This window comes from Lithobates pipiens, unplaced genomic scaffold (genome assembly GCF_037356315.1).
Source record: "Lithobates pipiens isolate NorthernLeopardFrog02 unplaced genomic scaffold, aLitPip1_a1.2 Scaffold_13, whole genome shotgun sequence".
In the NCBI taxonomy this organism is placed as follows: Eukaryota; Metazoa; Chordata; class Amphibia; order Anura; family Ranidae; genus Lithobates; species Lithobates pipiens.
The window spans coordinates 198,510,667-198,533,397 of record NW_027507718.1 but is presented as its reverse complement, the minus strand read 5'-3'; the positions used below and the strand labels follow the sequence as shown (position 1 = coordinate 198,533,397).

The 22,731-nt window shown below is 46.2% G+C and overlaps 2 protein-coding genes across 5 annotated transcripts in view; one reads left to right on the top strand and one right to left on the bottom strand.

The window, feature by feature from the left end:
* IDUA (alpha-L-iduronidase) overlaps positions 1 to 22,731 on the top strand; it is a 256,317-nt gene that overhangs the window by 31,441 nt on the left and 202,145 nt on the right. The window lies entirely within an intron of this gene.
* Positions 1 to 22,731, bottom strand: part of SLC26A1 (solute carrier family 26 member 1) — a 96,711-nt gene that overhangs the window by 7,927 nt on the left and 66,053 nt on the right. For all 3 annotated transcript variants that reach the window (XM_077476099.1, XM_077476100.1, XM_077476097.1), the window contains one exon: positions 18,928 to 19,571. In XM_077476099.1, coding sequence (XP_077332225.1) covers positions 18,928 to 19,545 — 618 coding nt within the window. In that variant the 5' untranslated portion in view covers positions 19,546 to 19,571. The remainder of the gene's footprint in view (positions 1 to 18,927; positions 19,572 to 22,731) is intronic.

Sequence of the window (22,731 nt, the reverse complement as noted above, 5' to 3'; positions counted from 1 at the left end):
ATGGTTCCAGCAACTTTTTGAGATGGGAAGGAGGGATACCTGTTAGTAAAAGTATGTAAGCATAGGACACACCCCGCCACGCCCCTTAAAGGAGAATTATACAAAAAAAAGAGTAGTTAAACCCAAAAGTGCTTTTTTTTTTTTTTTTAACCACTACTATTCCTTTATTCTGGCTTTTGAAATTTACAAATTCAGCAATTTAGACTGTGAAAAACTTTTTGAAAGATTAATAGAGCATTTTATATACAATTATATAGATCAGACCAAGATGAGGGACAAATTAGGAGGAAAGAGGGACAGAAGAACTTTATTCCAAATCGGGGACAGTCCCTCGAAATCAGGGACAGTTGTTTCGCTATGGAGAATTAACTCTCATAGAAAAGCTGTGCATTGCTTCTGACATGACTCGTGTTGGATTCAGCAGCAGCCTGGTGCACTAAAAATCTATGTCAGAACACCAAGCTTGATATCACATGAAAATTGCCTGCTCAGTAGTTTTAGTGTATTGTATTTACAGTCTGTGATTGGCTAGCATAACTGATATCTTCCCTCAGATGAATGATGCTGTTTTATCCGCAATCTGTAAAAAATAAATTTTATTTTTATTCACGATCATAAAAAGTAGTAAAAAACTCCCACAAAGTGAGGTTAATGGGTTTTATTTCGAGTTGTTACCTTCTAGTCTTCTGACTTATTTTTAAATCAATCTAAGCTCATGTATTTTTCATGTCTAACACCTTTATTGCACTTCCATTGATTTTTGTTGCTTTAGACGTCACACTTGACCTTAATGCAGTTTGTTAGAAACAAGGAGAGGGAGACGCCGACGCAAAGATGATACGGGGAAGATACCCTTAATGTGTCAGGAATTGGAGGGACTAGATATTTCAGTTAAAAATCTCTTGAATTTATCGTCATATTGTCCTCTGATCAGGTCTCTTTACTATCCAGAGGTTTATCTTTTGCTCCTACCTTTTAATTTTGATGTTTTCACCACCCTGCTAGATGTGAATAGATTTGTATATACCATACTATTAGGAAAACGTTTATCTGGAGATTTTCTGGACATTATACTTGAGTTTATACTTTAGCTGAGGCTGCCCAGGATTTCCCAGGTCTCTGAGCAGGAAATTTAAGTAGTTGTAAACCCTAGTCATGAAATTTGAACTAAGCACATATCTATAGTATTTACTTGCCTCTCTCCTAAGCTTTAAGTGTGTTTTCCCTCTGGTGCTTCATTCTTCTGTTTATCAACATGAGTCTCTTCTGAGAAGTTTTCCCAAAACATGAGATAAAATTTGTGATGGGAAGGGAGATAAACACACAGCTTGTCTATTCAGGATACAACTCTGCATGTTCCGTTCCTTCCATCTGGTGGCTAGATCTACCCAGGAAAGTTTACAGTCTGTGTCTAGTAAGGCACGTACAGTGGGGGGGGGGGGGGGGGGGGATTTACTAAAACGGGTGCATGCAGTATCTGATGCAGCTGTGCACAATAATCATCTTCTAGGTCTTATTGTCAAAGCCTAATTGAACAAGTTAGAAGCTGATTATTATGCACAGCTGCACCAGATTCTGTGTGCACCAGTTTCAGTAAACCAACCCTAGTGAAACAATTGTTAGATTTTACAAAAGAGATAGGTACTTCTATACATTACAAGTGAAAAATACTGGTTGAGGCTTTTCAAAAAATTGTTGAATCTGAGCTTAAAAAACTCAGGGATAGTGCTAACCTTAAGCCAACCACAGATGGATCGAAAATTAGGACCCAGCCAATCTTTAATTGATCTGTGGGCAGGCTGATTGCACTGAAGTTGATCAATTAGTTGACTTCAGTACAACCAGCCTGTTTTTTTTTTGTACGATCACTTCTGGTGGCTTTACCCGTCCATCAGTTATCATTGTATTCTCTTGGTGGGGAAGGCTCCTCTCTCTTCCCGCTGGCAGAACACAATAGCACAATTTTCTTTCCTTCAATCCATGGTTGAAAGAAATACATTTGGTTAATGCATGGCCTGCCTTAGTGCAACACCCCTTAAATCCAATCTAAAGAAGTATATACAGTTGGGGTTTAAAAAAATTAAAGACGAACACCGATATTTTTATCCTGGATAAAGGGGGCACTGTGGTTGCCCTAGGCCCTGAGGAGTGCTACCAGGAAGGTCTTGATCAGCTAAATGATGCAGATATTTACTATCTTTTAAAATCTGATCCCAATCCAGAGTTTAAACATTAGCTTTCACATCTGCCTCAAATGGGACAAGAAATGGGGGTACTTAGCCCTAAAACTGCCAAATATTTGATGGTGAACAATCGCGACCCCTGTATTCCGCCACCCACTCAAAATCCACAAGAAGGATGTTCCTGTCAAAGGATCACCCTATTATGTCTGGAACTAGATCAACATCTCTAAAACCAGCCTGCCTATACACGGATTGAAATTCAGCGGGTCCCTGCTGAACCAGCTGAATTTCAAGCTTTTACATTATTTACTTATCAGAATAGCATTTTCAGAACTACACTGTCTTCTGGAACAAAGCAGGTTTATTGTAGTTATAAATTATGATTTAAACGTAAGGAATACAGATCTAGCATTCAAGAAAAGTGTGATATAATAAGATGATATAAATTCATTACATCTGCAGGAGACTTGGACTTATAGTCCATGTCTTTATCTTATTGGAACTTCTACCTAATCCAGCCCAAAAAACTCTTAGGGCCGGTTCACACAGGGGGCGATGCGAGGCGACACCGACTTGCCTCGCCGCGACCTGCCGCGACCTCAGCGGCGACTTGCAAATGACTTCTGTATAGAAGGCAATGCAAGTCGCCCCGAGGTCGCCCAAAAGTAGTACAGGAACCTTTTTTCTGAGTCGGAGCGACTCGAGTCGCTCCTCTCAGAACGGTTCCATTGTACAGAACGGGGGCGACTTGTCAGGTCGCGGCGAGGCAAGTCGTGTCGCCTCGCATCGCCCCCTGTGTGAACCGGCCCTTACCATCATACCTACTCAAAATCTGCTAATATTATGACATTGTGTTAAAGAAGAAATTTACCCTAGAAAGAAAACATTTAAAGTCAACAGCTACAAATATTGTAACTGCTGACTTTTAATAAAGGGACTCTTACCTGTCCAGGGTTCCAGCACCATCCTCACCTGTACAGGGAGGCCCGGAATAAAAGACAGAAAGGAAATAGATGAAGGGCCGGGCATGACAGATGTGAGAGTGAAAGCAACTATAGGGTTAAGAAATGGAATTGGGAGAGGAAAGGGAGGAGCCATTGAGAGAAGAACAGAAAGGGGTGGGAGGTTATATATTCAGCGTGGGCGGGGACTCCCGGCAAACGAAGAGAGGACAGCAGGGAGAAAAGTTTGAGCTGGCAGCCGGTACACAGACTCTGGGGCATGGCGTTGCGGTCTGGGGACTTGGCGGTGGCGGACGTGGAGGGCACATTGGCGCGGTTGCGGGGGCGGCGGGATCCGGGGGAGCTGAGTGTCTTCTGGGCCGAGTAGCGGTCCTCAGGTGGGATCAGGTGGGGGTTGTCTGGGGGGGGGGAAGAGACGCCACGTGCTCGACGGTCGCGGCTTCCGGAGGGCTCCTCCAGGCCGCTCCACCAGAGCTCAACACATCTACCGGAGCCGTTGACGGACCCGCTGGCCCCTCTAACTGGGAGGACAACTTCCTTGCCGGCTGGGGGGGACCGAGCGGAGTCCTCCGCATTGGCGAGGCGGGGGGCGGGGCTTTGGGCCACAATGGCGCCCGCTTCCCGTCTGGGGGTTCGGAGCGGAGAGGGTAGTAGTTCCCCCTTCCACGCCGGGGGGGCAGGCCCGGGGGGGGACACCCGGCACTGGGGAGCTGGGCAACACCTGCAAGGCAGCTGCCGGACGCTGCTGGTACGTACGCTGGGCAGGGTGCGGGGGGGGCGGCGGGGGGGGCAGGGCCGGCGGGGACCATGTGGAGCCATGTTGCGGCCACGCCACGCTGTGGGACTGGGGGATGGTCGGACCACCGGGAGAAGATGAGCCGCGCCATGAAGATAAGCTGCGGCCGCTGGGCACGAGTCGCCTGGGGGGCTGGTCATGCCCGTGCTACCAACGGCAGCGGTGCTGGCAGAAGGCGAGATGGTCGCAGGAGGAGTTCCGTGGAGGGATCGAGTCGGCGGGAGCATCCGGAGTCACGGCTGAGGGGAGCACGCCCTGGCAGCCAGGTGAGACATTGACCTTCTTTCTCACTGTTTTTTTTTTGATGGGTGCGGGATGCTGGATGTTGGTGCGGAGGGTTCCGGTTGCCCCCCGGGGGGCGGGCAGCCGCTGCCTGCCTCCCGAGGGACACGGGAGCCTTCTAAGGAGGGCTGGGGGGTTGACGGAGAGGATTAGGAGTTTGGCAGTCGCTCAGGTGGTGCCCCTGCAGGCTGCGCCGTGGGTTGGGGATGGGTGAAGAGCTTGGGAGGGGGAGCATCCTAGGGTGACAGTGGAGCCTCAGGCTATGACGTTGGGGGAGTGTCGGCGTGGAGGTGATCTGGTGGGGCCATGCGGCGAAGCGCAGGTCGGCGTGGGTGCTGAGGGCCGTAGGGATCGCATCCGGCACTGGAGCTGAGGGGCAGGATTGGTGAGGGTGAGTATGTGCTGAGTTTTCCTTGGGCCCCCCGAGGATTTTTTCAGCTGGACGGGGTCCAACTGGTGGCTCTGAGCAAGATGAGGGGTTGGGGGGGGGTTACCGTCTGATGCCCGGGCCATTCACGGGCTGTTTGCAGGTGTTAGCTCTCGGGGCCAGCGTGATAGGTCCCCGGTGCTCTGCGTGGCGTTGCTGCGTTCTAGGTACGCTATGAGGGGGGGGACAGCGTGGCTGCGTTCTGGGGAGCAAGTTAGGGTCCTTCGCCCTTATTGGCTGAACGGACATATACTTATCGTGGATCGGTTGCATAGCCCCTGCGCAAGGATGGCACGCTTAATAGCGTAGCGAACCACGTTTCTGAGTGGGTTTCTGTAGGTTGTGTTTATCACGTTCGCCCCACATGCGATGGGTCCCGGTTCGTAACCGGGCAGAAACAGGGCTTACCTTTTATAGGGGGGGGGAAAGAAGTGGGGGTGCTGGTGTTTTACGGGGCGCGCAAGGCTGGGGGAGTCCAGTCGCTCGGGTAGGGGTGCGCCGGTTGTGGGGGTAATCGCCCCCTGTCCCGTTTTTCCTCCGACCAGTAAGTGTGGCGGCGAGGCTGCTTACGCAGGGTTAACCCCGGTGAAGGTGGACAAGGCGCGGCCTGGCCTCAATGGTTACCCTGAGAGGGGGGGTAGGTTTTTAAATTCCCGGTTCGCTGGCGGTGGTCCCACCGACGGCGCAGACCCTGTTGGTCGGCACTGTTGCATCCCGGGGGGGGTTCGGAGAAAGGGGCAAAAGAGGTGGCTTTGGGCTGGGGGGCGGGCCTTCTGCCGACTGGCCTTTGCAGGTTTTTTGGTCGTGCCATGTTTGGGGGGTGGTGCCAGGGACGGAACCTCACAAGCCTTGACTTATTCATCTCCGCACTTCCGATAATGGGGCGGGGTGGGACGCCTCCTACCCTGAGGCATTGTACTGGGTCCTACACGTCCTTTGACGCTGTGGTTGGTTGGATTGGGTACTGTGGGCGGGGGGCGCTCATGGGCTAATCGGACATGGCTTCAGTAGTTTGGTTGCTATAGGTGCTCCCGGGGAGCTTTCGCCTCTTAGGGTACTGTGGACTGGAGCGGTTTTCAGTGGTCCACTGCTTGCCCCTGGACTGTTCCATTTCACGCCTTGTTTGCACTATTTAGTTCATCCCTGCATTGGGTGGCAGGGTGGGTGTCTGGCTGGGTGGAGGTCACCCATTTGGACGGCTTTCTTTTGTGGGCCGCCCTTCTTCCTGGTTGCGGGCGATCCTCTTGGACTCGTTGCAGCGCATGAAGAAATGTGGGGGTCTGTTAACGGCAGCTGAGACGGAGGGTGGGGACGACGGCACTGAGTTTCTTGGGTTTCAGGGCGGACGGGGGTGCCATGGCATGCAAGTTGCCGACGGATAAGGTAGATGGGTTCTAGGTGGTAATTGGGGAGATGGTGGGGGGCTGAAGACAGTACCCCTTCGGCAGTGGCAGTCAGTGGGGCGAGTTGAGCTTCGCTGGCCGCGAGTTTCCGATGGGTGGGGTTTGCGGCTGACTGTCGGGGGCCTCGGAAGGGGGGCAGGTTCCGCACATTTCGTTGGATTGTCCAGGGAACGTACGGTGGATGTAAGGGCTTGGCATAGGTTCCTGGAGAAACACGATGGCAGATTGGCTTGGTTGGATGGACTGGTAGGTAAGTTTGATCGGGCCTTGGTCACGGGCTCGGCGGGGTCGACAGGCTACGGGGCCTTCTTACACAGTCAGTGGAGCGCGGCTTGGCCGGAGTCGGGGGGTGGAGGCAGGCTTCACGGGGAACCTGGTACTGCAGGAATAGGTTGCGGTGGTGCTGACGGTGGACATAGGGGGTACGACTGGTAGGTATTTCAGGAGCAGGTCGATCTGCATTAACGGGTTGCTGCGGGTAAGTAATCGCGTCTCAGTTTTTCTCAGGCGATGAGCCAGCCGTGGGGCCACCTAGTGTTGCGGGTTTACACCTGACCATTCTTACGGGGAGGGTCCATACTCTGTGAGTTGAAACTAGCTTGGCCACTTCCTTGTCTCGGCTTCGGTGGCAGCGGTTCAGGGTCTTGGCACTGACCGCGGTGAAGGCGGGGGTTCCCCGGTCCGGGGGTGGCTGGGAGAATACCTTGGAGTCGCCGCAGGATGGATCGGGAGGTTGGTGAGCGGGCCAACTTGGGCGACGTACGGCGACGTGGGGGAAAGAGGGGTTAGTCGTTACACGGCTGGGAGGGGCCGTTTTTTGGGTCTGATAGTGCTGTACTTTGTGTCCAGGCAGAAGGACAGACGGGGTTTGATATCGGCCGTCGATCATAAACGGGCAGCCTTGGTGTTCTGATTTACGCTCAGGGGAGGGGTGTTTTTCGCAATGGGTTTCTGGGTGAGACACGGTTTAAAGGTGTGTTGGGTTACGAAGTACGGTTGGTCCGCACGGGTTTTTTTCGATTGCATTTTCTGAGCGGTTCGGGTGGACGGACCGGTCGGTCCGGCGGAGAAGGTTGGAAGGGGTCTGGTGTGGCTGGTCGGGTGTATATAGAGGGGATAGAGTTATGCTGAAGCTTCGGAGGCCAACGTCTTGTCATATGGAGAGGGGTGTGGATGTATCTATATGGTGGTGTGCATTTACCCGGGTCGACAGTTTGTCCGGTAGGGGTGGTAAGGGAAATGGTACGGGGTCGGCCTGGGGGGGAAGGCCTGTTGCTGATGCATAGTAATGGGAACTTTTTGTCAAGGTTGCTCTTTGTGGGGTGTTTCGGAAATGTCTGGGAGCGGGTGGGTTGGAGAGTCCGCTATTGGCCTCACACTCCTTCTGCATTAGGGCGGCCATAGAGGCTGCCGGATGTGGGTTGGATGGGGCTGCTGTGAGTAAGAATGGGAGGTGGGAATCCAGAAGTTTTAGGTCTTAAGTGCGCACACACTTGTTGGTGGAAGGATTTAAAAAAAAAAAAAAAAAAAAAAAAAAAAAAGGAATGGGGAAAATGGGTATGGCACATTGGGTGGTCAGTTTCTGGTGTTGGTAATTGTTGTTTGTATTGCTTCCTTATGTCCTTTCAGAAGGAGGTCACATACGCCTCGTCTGGAATCTAGGGCATTCTTCTCTCTTTTTTGGGGGGAGCCTGGAGGGTGGAGGTCAGGCCAAGAGGCAGTCAGCTTGGGATTTATTGCAGAGAGGCAGGCATCAGGTGGTTGGGTAAACCTGGGATAAGCTGGAACAGCATAGTGCCACATACATACAACGGGTTTTACTGGGATGGTAATGGGGGGGGGGTCTGATACAGTCGGGTAAACCTCTTGGCGGCTGGCGGTGATCGGGGTTGGGACCCATACAGTTTGCTTAACGGTGAACGGGGCTCTGGGAAGTTTGGTGGCTAGTATTGGGGATTTGTTATTCGGCACACGGAGTTGGAGGTTAATGGGAGAGTGTCCCAACGGGGGGGTGTAGTGCCTTATCTGCAGTGGGTATTGTGTTTGGGCTTTGGGCAGGACAAGATTAACAGGGCACTGTGGGGGTGGGGGGCCCTCAAGGCTAAGGGGGTCATCCTTGTGGGCTGTGGCGGTGTCTTTGGTCTTTGATGGTGGCAAGAAAACAGATGTGATGGAAGTGGTGGGGGGCTCATAGGTGGTAGGTGCCCCCCTTTGGTGTATTCCAGCGGAAGGGTAGGCTGGAATACGGGATTGGTTGCACTGCGGGAAAGGGGGTTGTCTCCGGGCTGATAAACGGCCGGAGGCCTAGTATGGTGAAATTTGGTCCCGCAGTGTACTGGTGGAAAGTGTTAAGTGGAAAAGGTGAAGTCGGGGTACCGTCAAAGACCAACAGACTGGGAGTTTCGAAATTGTCGTTACAAAAAGGTGTATATATATTTAATTGAAGTTATTTAACTTTGGTTTTATGATTGGTTAATAAAGGCTGCTATGGCCATTTACACTCCAAACTCCGTGTGGTCTATTTATTAAGGATAAGAAGGGGAAAGTAAAGGGGTAATAGGAAAAAAGGGGTTGGAAGAAGTAAAAGGTTATTAGGCGGAAGTTGGTGATATCTTGAATACATTTGTCAAGGGAGGCCCGGAATAAAAGACAGAAAGGAAATAGATGAAGGGCCGGGCATGACAGATGTGAGAGTGAAAGCAACTATAGGGTTAAGAAATGGAATTGGGAGAGGAAAGGGAGGAGCCATTGAGAGAAGAACAGAAAGGGGTGGGAGGTTATATATTCAGCGTGGGCGGGGACTCCCGGCAAACGAAGAGAGGACAGCAGGGAGAAAAGTTTCCCACCCACCCTCCCTTTATTGTATGCAAAATGTGGTTCTTTTGCTGTATTTTCTTTGTGTGTGTGTTTGTCTGTGTGCTTTCTCTGGCAGGGTGAAGGTGATCCGGGTCGTCATAGCAGCAGTAACGGCGGTGTCTTTGGTCTTTGATGGTGGCAAGAAAACAGATGTGATGGAAGTGGTGGGGGGCTCATAGGTGGTAGGTGCCCCCCTTTGGTGTATTCCAGCGGAAGGGTAGGCTGGAATACGGGATTGGTTGCACTGCGGGAAAGGGGGTTGTCTCCGGGCTGATAAACGGCCGGAGGCCTAGTATGGTGAAATTTGGTCCCGCAGTGTACTGGTGGAAAGTGTTAAGTGGAAAAGGTGAAGTCGGGGTACCGTCAAAGACCAACAGACTGGGAGTTTCGAAATTGTCGTTACAAAAAGGTGTATATATATTTAATTGAAGTTATTTAACTTTGGTTTTATGATTGGTTAATAAAGGCTGCTATGGCCATTTACACTCCAAACTCCGTGTGGTCTATTTATTAAGGATAAGAAGGGGAAAGTAAAGGGGTAATAGGAAAAAAGGGGTTGGAAGAAGTAAAAGGTTATTAGGCGGAAGTTGGTGATATCTTGAATACATTTGTCATGTTTTTTACCAGTCTTTGGGTCTCAGGTGATGGCATTTTTACTGTGGAAGCCGACTGTGACTCTTTGTGGCTTCACAGCTGCGCAAGGCACGGAGCAAGGCTTTGTGAATAGTCTCACAGTCTTCTGGGATCTGTGACACATCCCAAAGGGCTGCAGGAAAAGGGGGGTGAACTTCCATTCAGATCTCCCAACAAACTAGGTGCCTACTCCCCAAAAAAAAAAATTTTATGTGCCAAATTCAGAACGCAATATTCCCACGTATTAGCTATGCTTTCTCATAGAGTTCTGTGATCTTCCACAGTTTTAGTGCACTTTCTGAAATCTCACCAAAACTCCTCCATGCTGCATGTTTGGTGCCCTTTCAGAAAGCACACCAAAACTGCAGGACCTAACAGAGCTCTATGGGAAAGCGTAGCCCACACCGCACAATATCAGTCTGAAAGCAGCCTTAGACTTGGCTTTTAGAAAAATGCCTATATGTGTTTATGTATAGAGAATATAAAATAGGAAGGAAAGAATCAATATGAAAAACAGAAAAAGAGAATGGAAGGAGTGAGAAGACGGAAAATAATGAAATAAATGTATAGAAATGGAGAGGGAAAACCAAGGAAGTACCTGAGAATGTGAACACCAAGTGCCTTGCCCCTTTGAGTGCAGAGTAGTATTATTACACAGGAGTCCTAATAGACATAATGGGGAGGAGGTAGTAGATTTAACATGTGAAGGAGAGAGAAGACCAGGATAATACCTGAATACTAGGAATGGGCAAATGGTTCAGCCTGAGCATAAGTTAGGGCCAAAATTTGGTTGTTCGGATGTTGGCAAACAATGAACATTATGCGGTGTTCGTGGCAAATTCGAAAGCCGCAGAACACTATTAAAGTCTATGGGACACTAACATAAAAAAACAAAAGTGTAAATTTTAAAGGCTTATATGCAGGTTATTGTCATAAAAAGTGTTTGGAAACCTGGGTCCTGCCCCAGGGGACATGTATCAATGCAAAAAAAAAGTTTTAAAAACAGATGTTTTTTCCGGGAGCAGTGATTTTAATAATGCTTAAAGTGAAACAATATAAATTAAATATTCCTTTACCTGCTTCCAGGCCAGCCGCCGCAGTTTTACTGCGGCAGGCTGGCTTCCCTGTGCGAAATCACGTTACTGTACGTGATCTCACGAGGTCCGTTTAGCAGGTGCGCGCGTGCTGCCGCACAGCGGGGGTGCCGATGCTCGTGGCCGACAGTCGCGATGACCGACAGCCACGAGCGATCGTGACCAGGAGACACAGAACAGGGACGAGTGTGTGTAAACACACACTTCCTTGTTCTGTTCTAACAGGAGTGACAGATTGTGTGTTCCTATTAGCTAGGAACCACGATCTGCCACTTCCTGTAGTTAGTCCCTCCCCCTTTAGTTGGAATCACCTCCCAGGGAACATAGTTAACCCCTTCACCGCCCCCTAGTGTTAACCCCTTCACTGACAGTGACATTTTACAGTAATCAATGCATCTTTAATCGTACTGATTGCTGTATTAATGCCAATGGTTCCAAAAATTTGTCAAAATTGATCCGATGTGTCTGCCATAATGTCACAGTCCCAATAAAATTCACAGAACATTAATAGAAAAATAAAATAATAAAAATGCTATAAATCTATCCCCTATTTTGTAGACACTATAACCTTTGCACAAACCAATCAATATACGCTTATTGCAATTATTTTTTTTTTTTTTACCAAAATATATGTAGAAGAATACATATTGGCCTAAACTGAGGAAAAAAATATTTTTTTATATATATTTTTGGGGGATATTTATTATAGCAAAAAGGAAAAAATAATGTTTTTTTTCAAATTGTCGCTTTTTTTGTTTATAGCGCAAAAAATAAAAACCTCAGAGGGGATCAAATACCACCAAAAGAAAGCTCTATTTGTGGGAAAAAAAGGACGTAAATTTTGTTTGGGTACAGCGTCGCATGACCACGCAATTGTCAGTTAAACAACGCAGTGCCGAATCGCAAAAAGTGCTCTGCTCAGGAGAGGGATAAATTCTTCTGTGGCTGAAGCAGTTAAATAACGTGCCTGGGGGGTGTCTATAGTATGCCTGTAAAGTGGCACAGTTTTCCCATGTTTATAATAGTACCAAAATTACATTTCTAAAGGAAAAAAGTAATTTAAAACTGATCGCGACTGTAATGAATTGTCGGGTCCCATCAATATAGATAAAACTCATTGAAAAAAACAGCATGGGTCCCCCCCCCCCAGTCCATATGAATATTAAGGGGAACCCCGAACCAAAAATGAAAAAATCTGTGTGGGGGTCCCCCCAAAATCCATACCAGGCCCTTCAGGTCTGGTATGGAAATTAAGGTGAACCCTGCACTATATTTAAAAAAAAATGGCGTAGGGGTCCCCCCCAAAATCCATACCAGACCCTTCACGTCTAGTATAGATTTTAAGGGGGACCCTTTGCCAAAATGTAAAAAAAATGACGGAGAAGCCCCCCTCCTCAAAATCCATACCAGACCCTTATCCGAGCACGCAACCTGGCAGGCCGCAGAAAAAGAGGGGGGGGGCGAGACAAGGGGACCCCCAGATCCCTACCTCCCCCCCCCTATGTGAATTGGTAACAGGTACATTGTACCCCTACCATTTCACAAAAAAAGTGTCAAAAATAGTAAAAAAGACAGGAGACACTTTGGGACAAGTCTTTTATTAAAAAATAAAAATGTCTTGCGATGTAGATCCATCTCACGCCGCCGACTAGCCGAGAAAAAAGAAAATTCACATTTCATTAACGCTTGTAGTAGCACCTCAAAGAGACGAAAGTAATCTCTACAGGGACAGTAGAGGGCGCCAAACTAAGTGCAGCATGTGTAGAGGGCGCCAAACTAAGTGCAGCATGTATGTCAATTTTATTAGATAAAAGACAAATGGCTTTGGTAAAAGCAAATTGTAGTATATCTCTTTCTAGAATACTATGGAGTAAGAGGTGATTGAAGACCCAGAAGCAGTGTGAAAAATAGAGTGAAGTTGGATAGATACGCGCACAGGTGTACTGTAAAGAAGAGCCCTAAAAACATAATTCAGAAGCACTGAAGCTTCAAAACATGAAGCCATACCGACCCCCCCCATTGTGGTCTTCCATTGCATGGCGTCATTTCCGGGTTCTTAAAAAAGGAAAAAAAAACGGAAAAATCGCAGATGGGTACAGTATTAACTAAACAGTGTGATAGGATTCAGTTGAAAGTAAACAGTAAGGTATCCGGGAATTTAAGATATGGCGCAAAATAGGAACCTGTGCCTAGGAAACCTTAAAGAATAGTGTGTGTGCATGTATGTATGTATCTGTGTGTGTGTGTGTGTGTGTGTGTGTATATATATATATATATAATGTGTATGTATGTATATGTCAGTTAAGGCTATATGCCTTAATCTGTGCATATCCAAAACTTGTTTTTTCTGGGGGGTTTTTCCATGCTAGTATAATGCAGAGAGAGAATAAGAAAAAGAAAGAGAGGAGAAGCGGGAAGAAGGAGGAGGATGAGCAAAAAAAATGGGGGGGGGGGGTGTCAATGGGGGGGGGTGAAAGAAGGCCACTGCTGGGGGAGCCTGAGAAAAGTAGGTCCAGATCAATGAAGAGCAATATCCCAGACACTGTTTGGATTAAACCTATTGCAGGAATTCATCAGAGAAGTGAATGAGATTCCAGTAGTACAATGTGGTCTTGTGCTCCTCAGTTTTGTTATGAAGGGCTGAGGTAAGGTCTTCCAGTTGCTCGATATCATTCACCCTTGTGACCCATTGTGTCACTGTTGGGACAGATCAATGTGTCCACATACCAGGGATGCAAGCTCGAGCTGCCTTTAACAGGTGCTTAAGTAAAGATTTGTGGTATCGCTTCTTTGCTAGTGGTGTGAGATTAACCACTTGATCCCTGGAAGATTTTACCCCCTTCTTGACCAAAGCACTTTTTACAATTTGGCACTGTTATCTGACAATTGCGCGGTCATGCGATGATCTACGCAATTGAAATTTGCCCCACAAATTTTTCCCCACAAATGGAACTTTCTTTTGGTGGTATTTGATCACCTCAGCGGTTTTTATTTTTTGGGCTATAAACAAAAAAAGAGTGACAATTTTGAAAAAAACTATATTTTTTAATGTTTGCTATAATAAATATCCCCCAAAATGTTTTTAAAAAACAAATTTCTTCATCAATTAAGGCCAATATATAGTCTTGTACATATTTTTGGTAAAAAATCGCAATAATCATATATTGGTTGGTTTGAGCAAAAGTTGTAGCGTCTACAAACTATGGGAAAGATTTATGGCATTTTTATGGTATTTTTATAATTTTTACTAGTAATGGCAATAAATCTGCGATTTTTAGTGGTACTGCGACATTTTGGCGGACAGATTGGACACTTTTGACAAATTTTTGGGACATCTGACATTTATATAGCGTTCATTGCTATAAAAATGCACTGATTACTGTGTAAATGTCAGTGGTAGGGAAGGGGTTAACACTAGGGGGTGATCAAGGGGTTAAATATGTGTTCCCTGTATGTGTTCTAACTGTATGGGGAAAGGACTGACTGGGGGAAAAGACCTATGATTTGTTTCTAATAAGTAAGACTCCTCTCCCCTGACAGAACAGGGATTTGTGTGTTTACACGCACAAATCCTTATGCTGTCTCTCACGCACGCAATCGCGCCCGCCGGCCACGTGCATTGGGTCCCCTGCCTTAAAGGTGATGATGTACCCATACAGGGTTTTGCCCAACCGTGCCATTCTGCCGCAGTATATCTGCGCGAGGCGGTCGGCAAGCGGTTAAGCAGTATTGCAGCTGGGTCATCCTGTAGGGAAAGCCTGAAACTCGATTCATTTTTGGATAAGTCGTAGCACAGGTTGCCAGAAAATGCAAAGCTTAGGACACTCCCAGAAAATATGTAAGAGCATGCCATCAGACAAGCCACATCTCCAAAGTCGATCGCACTGTTGAGGAAACAACTTGGCAAGGACCGATGGAGTTCTATACCAACGAGTCATTATGTTATATGTGGTTTCTTGGTATCTGCTGCACAGGGAAGATTTATGTGCAAAAAAAAATAAAACAAAAGAGTATATGCTCCTTTTGTGGGCCAGTGAAAGTTACCCCTAGCTCCCTTTCCCATTTAACAAGGAAGGAGGGCATGAGGTTCCAGAAGGTATTTGTAAGAAGTAGAAAGATTGTCAAATTGGGTCCCTTTCCAGACATAGCTCTAAAAATGCATGCAATTCTCTAGGGAATAGTGTATGTTTAGGTAAAGATTGCAAGAAATGAGACAACTGGAGTGCCTTCCATTGTGGCACAAAGAAGTGGACAAACTCGGGAACAAAGTCCTCGTCGCAAGCTAGCCATTGGCACCCAAGAGTTCAGAGGCGCGCATTGGTCCTTGAGGTGATAATGAGCTGAAGTAGGGATCAGTAAGTCCGGGTAGAAATCTCGGATGACCTATTATTGGCATCATGGGGGAGGGGAGGGTAGGGGAGGGGAAACTCTCCAATGAAGCCAATTTAAAAAAAAAAATGACTAAGCTAAGACAGGGCCTATTAGTGGGTGACTGGTAAGGTGAGATACATATTGTTTATGCCACCTTTTAGTTTAGGCTGACGTAACAGATATCTGCTGAGGCGAGGGTGTTTACCGGGCCAACAAACTGTGTGAAAGCTGAACGCACAGCGTGAAAGAAAGCTTGAGGCAGCTTAAGTGGTAAGGCCTACAGTAAGTATAGCAACCTGGGCATAACATTCATCTTCAATACGTGACATCAGCCAAACCATAAGGCTAGGGACTCCCATTTCTTAAGGCTACTAGAGTGTATTGTGGAAAGGTTGGAAGTTCGGGGAAAACATTGTGTTATTTTTCGTCGGAATTTAAGTCCCCCAAATATTGTATAAACTGGGTGGCCCATTTTAAAAGAGAAATAGGGGTGTAGGCTGTCAACAATAGTAACTGAAAGGGATACATTTAACCACTTGCTTACTGGGGACCTAAACCCCCCTCCTGCCCAGACCAATTTTCAGCTTTCAGCGCTGACGCATTTCATACAGCAGTGTACCCAAATGAAATTTTTATAATTTTTTTCCCACAAATAGAGCTTTCTTTTGGTAATATTTAATCACAGCTGGGATTTCTATTTTTTGCTAAACAAACAAAAAAAGATGAAACATTTTGAAAAAAAATTTTGTTATAAAATTTTGCAAACTTCATTGATATGCACTGATGAGGCGGCACTGGTGGGCGCTGATAGGCTGCACTGGTGGGCACTGATGGGCACAGATAAGGCAGCACTGATACACCCCAATGAGTGACACTGATGGGTGGCACTGGGTACTGATAGGTACCACTGATGGCACTTATGGGCACTGATAGGTGGCACTGGGCACGGATGGGTGACACTGATGGGCACTGGAAAGTGACACTAATGAACACTTATAGGTGGCACTGATGTGCCGCACTATTGAGGCACTGACTGTGGGCACTGATAGGTGGCACTGTGTGCTCTGGTGGCTCTGGTGGGCACTGGTAGACGGCACTGTTGCCTACTGCTAGGTGATACTGGCAGGTGGCACAGGTGGGCACGGAGGAGCTGGCGGCAGCTCTCTGTGATTGGGACTGATGTTCCTCTCACGGCCACCAGTGATTGGCTTTTTTTTTCTCCTCACGCTGTCAGCGCGAGGAGAAAAAATAGCCGATTACCGGCTCTGTTTACATCACATGATCAGCTGTCATTGGCTGACAGCTGATCACCTGGTAAGGGGACGGGATCGACCCGTTACTCCGATCTGTGATCGAGCGAGTCTCATAGACTAGCTGATCACATAGCATGTGCACGCGCCCTGCAGGAGGCATGCAGGCCGCTCGGGCACAGGAGGACATCAATAGACATTCTCCCGGTAAAGCAGGTTTTACATCACAAACTTGTGCATCACAAACTTGTGCACAGTAAGGGATCCTTCTCTGGCTTTGGGTTGACCAATATGCTAGAGCGCAACAGGTCTGGTAGAAACTCTTAGTCTTTAGCAATGGCATCAAAGGCCTTAGTAAAATGGGGCACAAGGATAGTTTGGTAGGTCTTATAGTAGGTTCCGGTAAAATCATCCAGGCCGGGGGCCTTTCCCGGTTTGATAGAGGCTATAACAGCAGAAAATTCTTCCACTGAGATAGGTAGGGAATAAAAAAATCACAATAGCGTATGTTGATTCGTTTGCGCAAAAGTTACAGCGTCTACAAAATAGGGGATTTATGGCATTTTTATTATTATTTTTATTAGTAATAGCAACGAACTGTGATTTTTATTGAGACTGCAACATTGCGGTGGACAGATCGGACACTTTTGACACTATTTTGGGACCATTGACATCTATACAGTGATCAGAGCTAAAAATAGCCACTGATCAATGTATAAATGTCAATGGCAGGGAAGGGGTTAAACGCTAGGAGGCTATCAAAGGATTAAGTGTGTTCCCTCAGTGTGTTCGAACTGTAGGGGCGATGAGCTCACTAGAACATGACAGAGGTCACTGCTCCCGATCACTGGGAGCAGTAGATCCCTGTCATGTCACTAGGTAGAACAGGGAAATGCCTTGTTTACATCTCCCCATTCTGCCTCTCTGTGTCAAGATTGCGGGCTACTGGTGGACATCAAGCCCGCGGGCATGCTCACATGGCGCGAGGATAGCTGGCGACGTGCGCCCGCTAGCCTGCGATGGTGGAGGGACGTACTGATACGCCCATTTGCGCAGCTGTGCCATTCTGCTAACGTACATTGTCGTGCAGTGGTCAGCAAGCGGTTAAACCTACTTGGCTCATGATTGTCGAGCATAGGTATCAAGACTGGCTGCCCGATGACTTGGTATCCACCTCCTACCAAGGGCCCCACCCCCTTCCCCTTCCACCCCCCTCTTTCCTTATCCCCCTCCTGCTCTCTCTTCTCCCTTCGGTGTTATTTTCAGTTATCTTTTCTCTTCTCTCTTGCAATTTAGAAAATGGAAAGTGGATAGGATGATCCCGGGACTGTTACTACTGGTTTATCCCTTGGTTGCTACACTACAGGAATTATATTCACATAGATTGTACATTGAGTATGTTATGCATGATCTAACTTGACATCCAGATTTCTCTTCTATCATTTCAATGTATCTGTAGTGTTATTGGTTACACATTGTTACTGTGGTTACCTGGACTCACCTTTTGCGGTTTAAATTAAATATAAAAACAAAACAAAACTGACCACCAATGTTAGGGGGCATTTTACTGATCACCAGTGTAAAGGGGGGGGGGGGGGGCTTTAATGATCACAAATGCAACTGGGATCTTTTTTTACTGGATTGCAATGCTCTACTGATGTCCAATATGAAGGGAGCTCTTCTCCAACAAAAAAGGAGTATGGGGGCCCTTTCCCCACAAACAATCAATTAGAAGAGTATTAATAACCAATGTAGAGAAACACTTTACTGACCACTTATGTGAGGGAGGGGGGTCTTTACTGACAACCAATGTAAGAGGGCCTTTACTCTTCCCACAAATTTGAAAGAGACATTTGTACTATCCTTTGTAACAGAGGCATTTACTGTTCCTGCCTATGAATGATGTGGTGTTTTTTTTGTGTGTTCTGCCCATTTCACAAGCTACCAAAATAGAGGGGACTTATGTATGCGGGCTGTACTCTGATTTTGGTTTAAAAGTGGCATAGGAGGGGTGCAATAACTATCACAGACAACCAGTAGTTAAAAGGTGGATCACTTGCCAACTGTGTTAAAGGAACCTGATGTTAGAGGTGCAAAATATTAGGTAGAATCAACATTTCACTGGAAAGGGGAGTATCAAGTAGGTGAAGGGGGGAGGGGGGGTTATAACTGTTATGCTATAGGGCCAATGAAGTTCTCAATTTTGAACTGATCTTCATGATATTGGATATTTTTTGGAACCATAATATGACTGCTCTCAAGCTCAGATATCCTCATAGTCAAAGTTAGGGCTTGAACTCTTAGGTTTGAAGAATATAGAAGTTAATTTCAGCAGAGAGGGAGGGAAGGGCAGGTGGTAGAGAAGGAGCTTTCAGTACTTGGTTATCAAGGAGGATGTATTGCAGTTTGAACAGGTATTCCAGGTGTCCAAATGCTAATTTACCCCTGACAGCAGAGTAGCCAGCAGTATCTGCAGGCACCCTCAGACATTAGATATCTGCCTCCTATGCATGATTACTTTAACCTTTGCTCATTACATATTTTAAGCAGTTGTAAACTTTTGTCTGGAACCAAAATGTAAATTTTGTACTTTTCAAGCATAACAACTTAGTGTGTTTACCATTGTAACTATTTTCATAAATTTGTATATTTAAACTTGTAGAACCTCACCTGATAGATCCCCGCCATGAAAGTTAGTACAGCTGCCACACTAATAGCGTAACACTCCTTTCCGCATTCAATGTCCATTAGGCCAAAACTAATGTTGACTGATGTTTTGTTTATGATGTCACTGCCGTTTAGGCCTTCCATTCTATATACAGCATCATCATCCAGGTCAAATCCTGCCAGCTGTACTTCTCGATCCACAACTTGGCCAACCATTAGGCTAAGCAAGCTAAAAATTCCCACAGACACGTGTCTAGAAGTTCCCATTAAGAAGTATATTAAATTGGCAAAGAATGATGTGTATAAGCTGTAAATTGGTTTCAGACCTGCTAACAGGGAATATGCTATGGCTTGAGGCACTAAGATAATGCCAATTATAAGCCCTGACATCACATCTCCCCATGTGTTTTCTTTGAAGTTGTATTTTGGAAGCCATCGAAATACAGGGAGAAAACCTGTGAATGTCTTTTTGGCCCCTTTGGCAGAACAGGTACATTTCTTTCTTAGCTTCGCTTTCAGACTCTTCCCAATATTCACACTTTTATCGACCTTCCTTTCCAGTTGTATATGAACATGTTGTGAGTGTTCATCTAGATGGTTTCCTTCAGTTTCGTCTTTCATGTTTATTTTGCTTGGATCGTTGGGTTCTGAAAATATAAGTCAAACCGTTTATAACATTTCAAGCTTAAACAAATACTCCTCTATCAAGTACTTTGTATGCACTTATCTATGTCTGTGTCTACTTCTGCATCCAGCACGCATGCTTGAACAAAGTTCTGCCCACGCTAGGAACACTCTCTCATCATTACAAGAAATGTAAGTCAATCTCCAGTTAATCAGAGGAAAGCAGCATGTTTCCCAAAAAGCAAGCAATTGTGTACCAAGCCACTCTTGACTTGGACAGGTGGTGGGCTCTTGGCAGGAGTCTGAAATACCTGCCAGATTTACCTTTTTTAAGCCTTTGCTTTGGCTGGTAGAACATACGGATTACTGCTAGCGGCTTTAGTCTCGGGCAGTAATTGCATGTGAAAAAAACAATAGACTGGTTGTACCCAAGTCAATTGATGGATCGACTTGGGTACAATCAGCCAGCCAGCCCATAGATGGATCAAATCTCCCTGCTGAACTGGCTGAATTCAAATCTATGTATGAGTGGCTTTAGGGTGTCTCCAACCTGAATGGAGGAGCAACCGAGACACTTTGGAAAGCCGCATTGGCAATCTGGAGAGAGGATAGTGCAACTAACACTTACAGGACAATTAGGCTTTTTGCACACGGTACTGCTTGAACATCTGCATTTTTGGACGTAATTTCAGGCATTTGTTTTGTGCAAATTTGCGGGTATAAATGCACGTATATGCACATTTGCACGCACAATAAATTCCAAGGGGAAATTCATGTGTGTATTTACATGCATTTGCACGTATTTTTGCACATACCGGCACAAAATACTGACGGGGAATGGAAAATTTTCAATTTTTTTTTCCTGCAACAAAGCAGGGAAAAAAAACAACAAGGTCGCTTAGCAAAAGCAGAACATATTAAACACATTACAGATTGTTACCCACACAGTTAACCCTTGATTGCCCCTAGATGGTAACCCCTTCCCAGCCAGTGTCATTAGTACAGTGACAGTGTATAGTATTAGCACTGATTACTGTATTAGTGTCACTATTGATTTCATTGTCAGTTAGTTTACCGCCCAGCCAGCATCAGCTAGTGTCAGATTGTCCACCACACTATCACAGACCCACTATAAGTCACTGATCACCACCATAACTAGTATAAAAAAAATAGTGTATATATACCATAGTTCTTAGACACTGTTACACTTTTATGTTAACCAAATATACACTTATTGGGATTTTTTACCAAAGCCATGTAGCAGAATACATTTTGACCTAAGTTTATAAAAAAAAATAATAATTATAAAAAAAATCGATTTTATTTGGATATGTCTTCTAATAGAAAGTAAAAAAAATTGTTGTATTTTTGAAAATTTCGTCCTTTTTTTGATTAAATAAAAAACTCAGTGGTGATCAAATACCTCCAAAAGAAATTTCTATTTGTGTGAAAAAAATGTATTCCATTTACGTACAGTGTTGTATGACAGCGCAATTGTTAGTTAAAGTAGCGCAGTGTCGAATAGAAAAAAAGGGCCTGGTTATGAAGGGGGTAAAACCTTCCAGAGGGAGAATGGTTAAGTGGTCTTTGTCCAGGAGTCAGGAGGGCTCCATCTTGGCGATAGGATAAAGAGCAGCAGGGAGCTTCAAGTTGTGTAGAATTTGTGAGAAGATTGTCTCAAGGACATTAGGGCCTGAAGGGTAAGGCCAGAGCAGCAGTGCTGCATGTATTAGCCAGGAGGCTGATGATCTTTTGTTAGGCAAACCCCTGCGGGGGGAAACTCATTGATTTTGATTTCTGGAGTTGGCAAGAAAAGCCCTTAAAAAGAAAGAGTCCTTCAAGCTCTACCAATTGAAACAAGTTTCAAATATGTTTACATATAGATAGAGTAGGAAATATGTAAAACCCCATTCAGGTTTTGGCTATCAATGCCACAATTGGTAAATTTTTAATTCCTGTCCAGGAGGAAAACAGGATGTGAGGGGAAAGCACCTATTAAACACTGGCGCCCACAAGATTGTGTTCAAGACTAGTTAACCACCTGATGTTTATTCAGTTAGCTATCCCCAGCCCAGCCAGGCAATCTCCTTTTTTCTTTAAGTTGGGCTAATTTCCTGGGACATTGTTGAACAGCAATTTCCTAATTCCAAATCCCTCAGTGCCTTTTATTTCTAGTAACATTCCTAGTGTTTTCAGTATTTCTTAGTGAAGAAGATTCCTAGTGATCTTGACTTCCTGAGAACATGCCCAGTTTTTCCTAGTGGGGAATTTTACTAGTGAAGACTCCTAGTGTCCTACTCTATAAAACACCTAGTGACCCTGAGATTCCTGTTCCTGTATCAGGCCCCTCTTGTTCCCAGTGACTGTTTGCAAACTTCTCCCAGTGCCTTTGTCAAGGTCAGGGGTCATGCTTAGAAACCAGAGACCAGTAGCTATAGCAGTAGAGCGGCTCCCACTAACTAACAAGAGGAGTACAGAAGCAGGACACCTTGGCGGATGACGCAGGCTCACCCGAGGTGCAGTGTCTAAGCACTAACCAGTATTAGTGCTTAGACACTAAGGATAAATATATCCAAGGAATTGAGAATGCCAATCGGCAGTGTTCAAACTCGAATCAAGAAGTGGAAAATGAGGGGTTCTGTTGAAACCAAACCAAGGTCATATAGACTAAAATTTCAGCCACAACTGCCACGAAAAGTGTTCAGGATACAAAGAAAAGCCCACAAATAACTTCAGGTGACATACAGGTCTCTCTGAAAACATGTGGTGTTGCTGTTTTTAAGTTGCACAATAAGGGGGCACTTAACCACTTAGCAACCAGCCCATAGCCGAATGACGGCTACAGGGCGGTTGCTTAACTCTGGGAGAGCGTACTATGACTTCCTCCCAGAATCCCACTCTTGTGCGCCCCCTGGGGCGCACCCGAGCACTTCTGTTCTCTGGACCCGGCGCATCACGAGTCACAGTAAATGGCCGCTGATTGTGGCCGTTTACCACGTGATTGCTCCGTCAAATGACGAAGCTATCACATGTAAACAAACTGGCGTGATATTCGGTTCCTCCCTCCCCTCTCCGTCCAGTGTGAGCGGAGAGGGGAGTGATCGGTGGCAGCAGCGCTGTGGGCTGCATGTGTAGTGCCCACAGCGCTGCTCAGTGACAGATCCATCCATCCATCCATGCTCA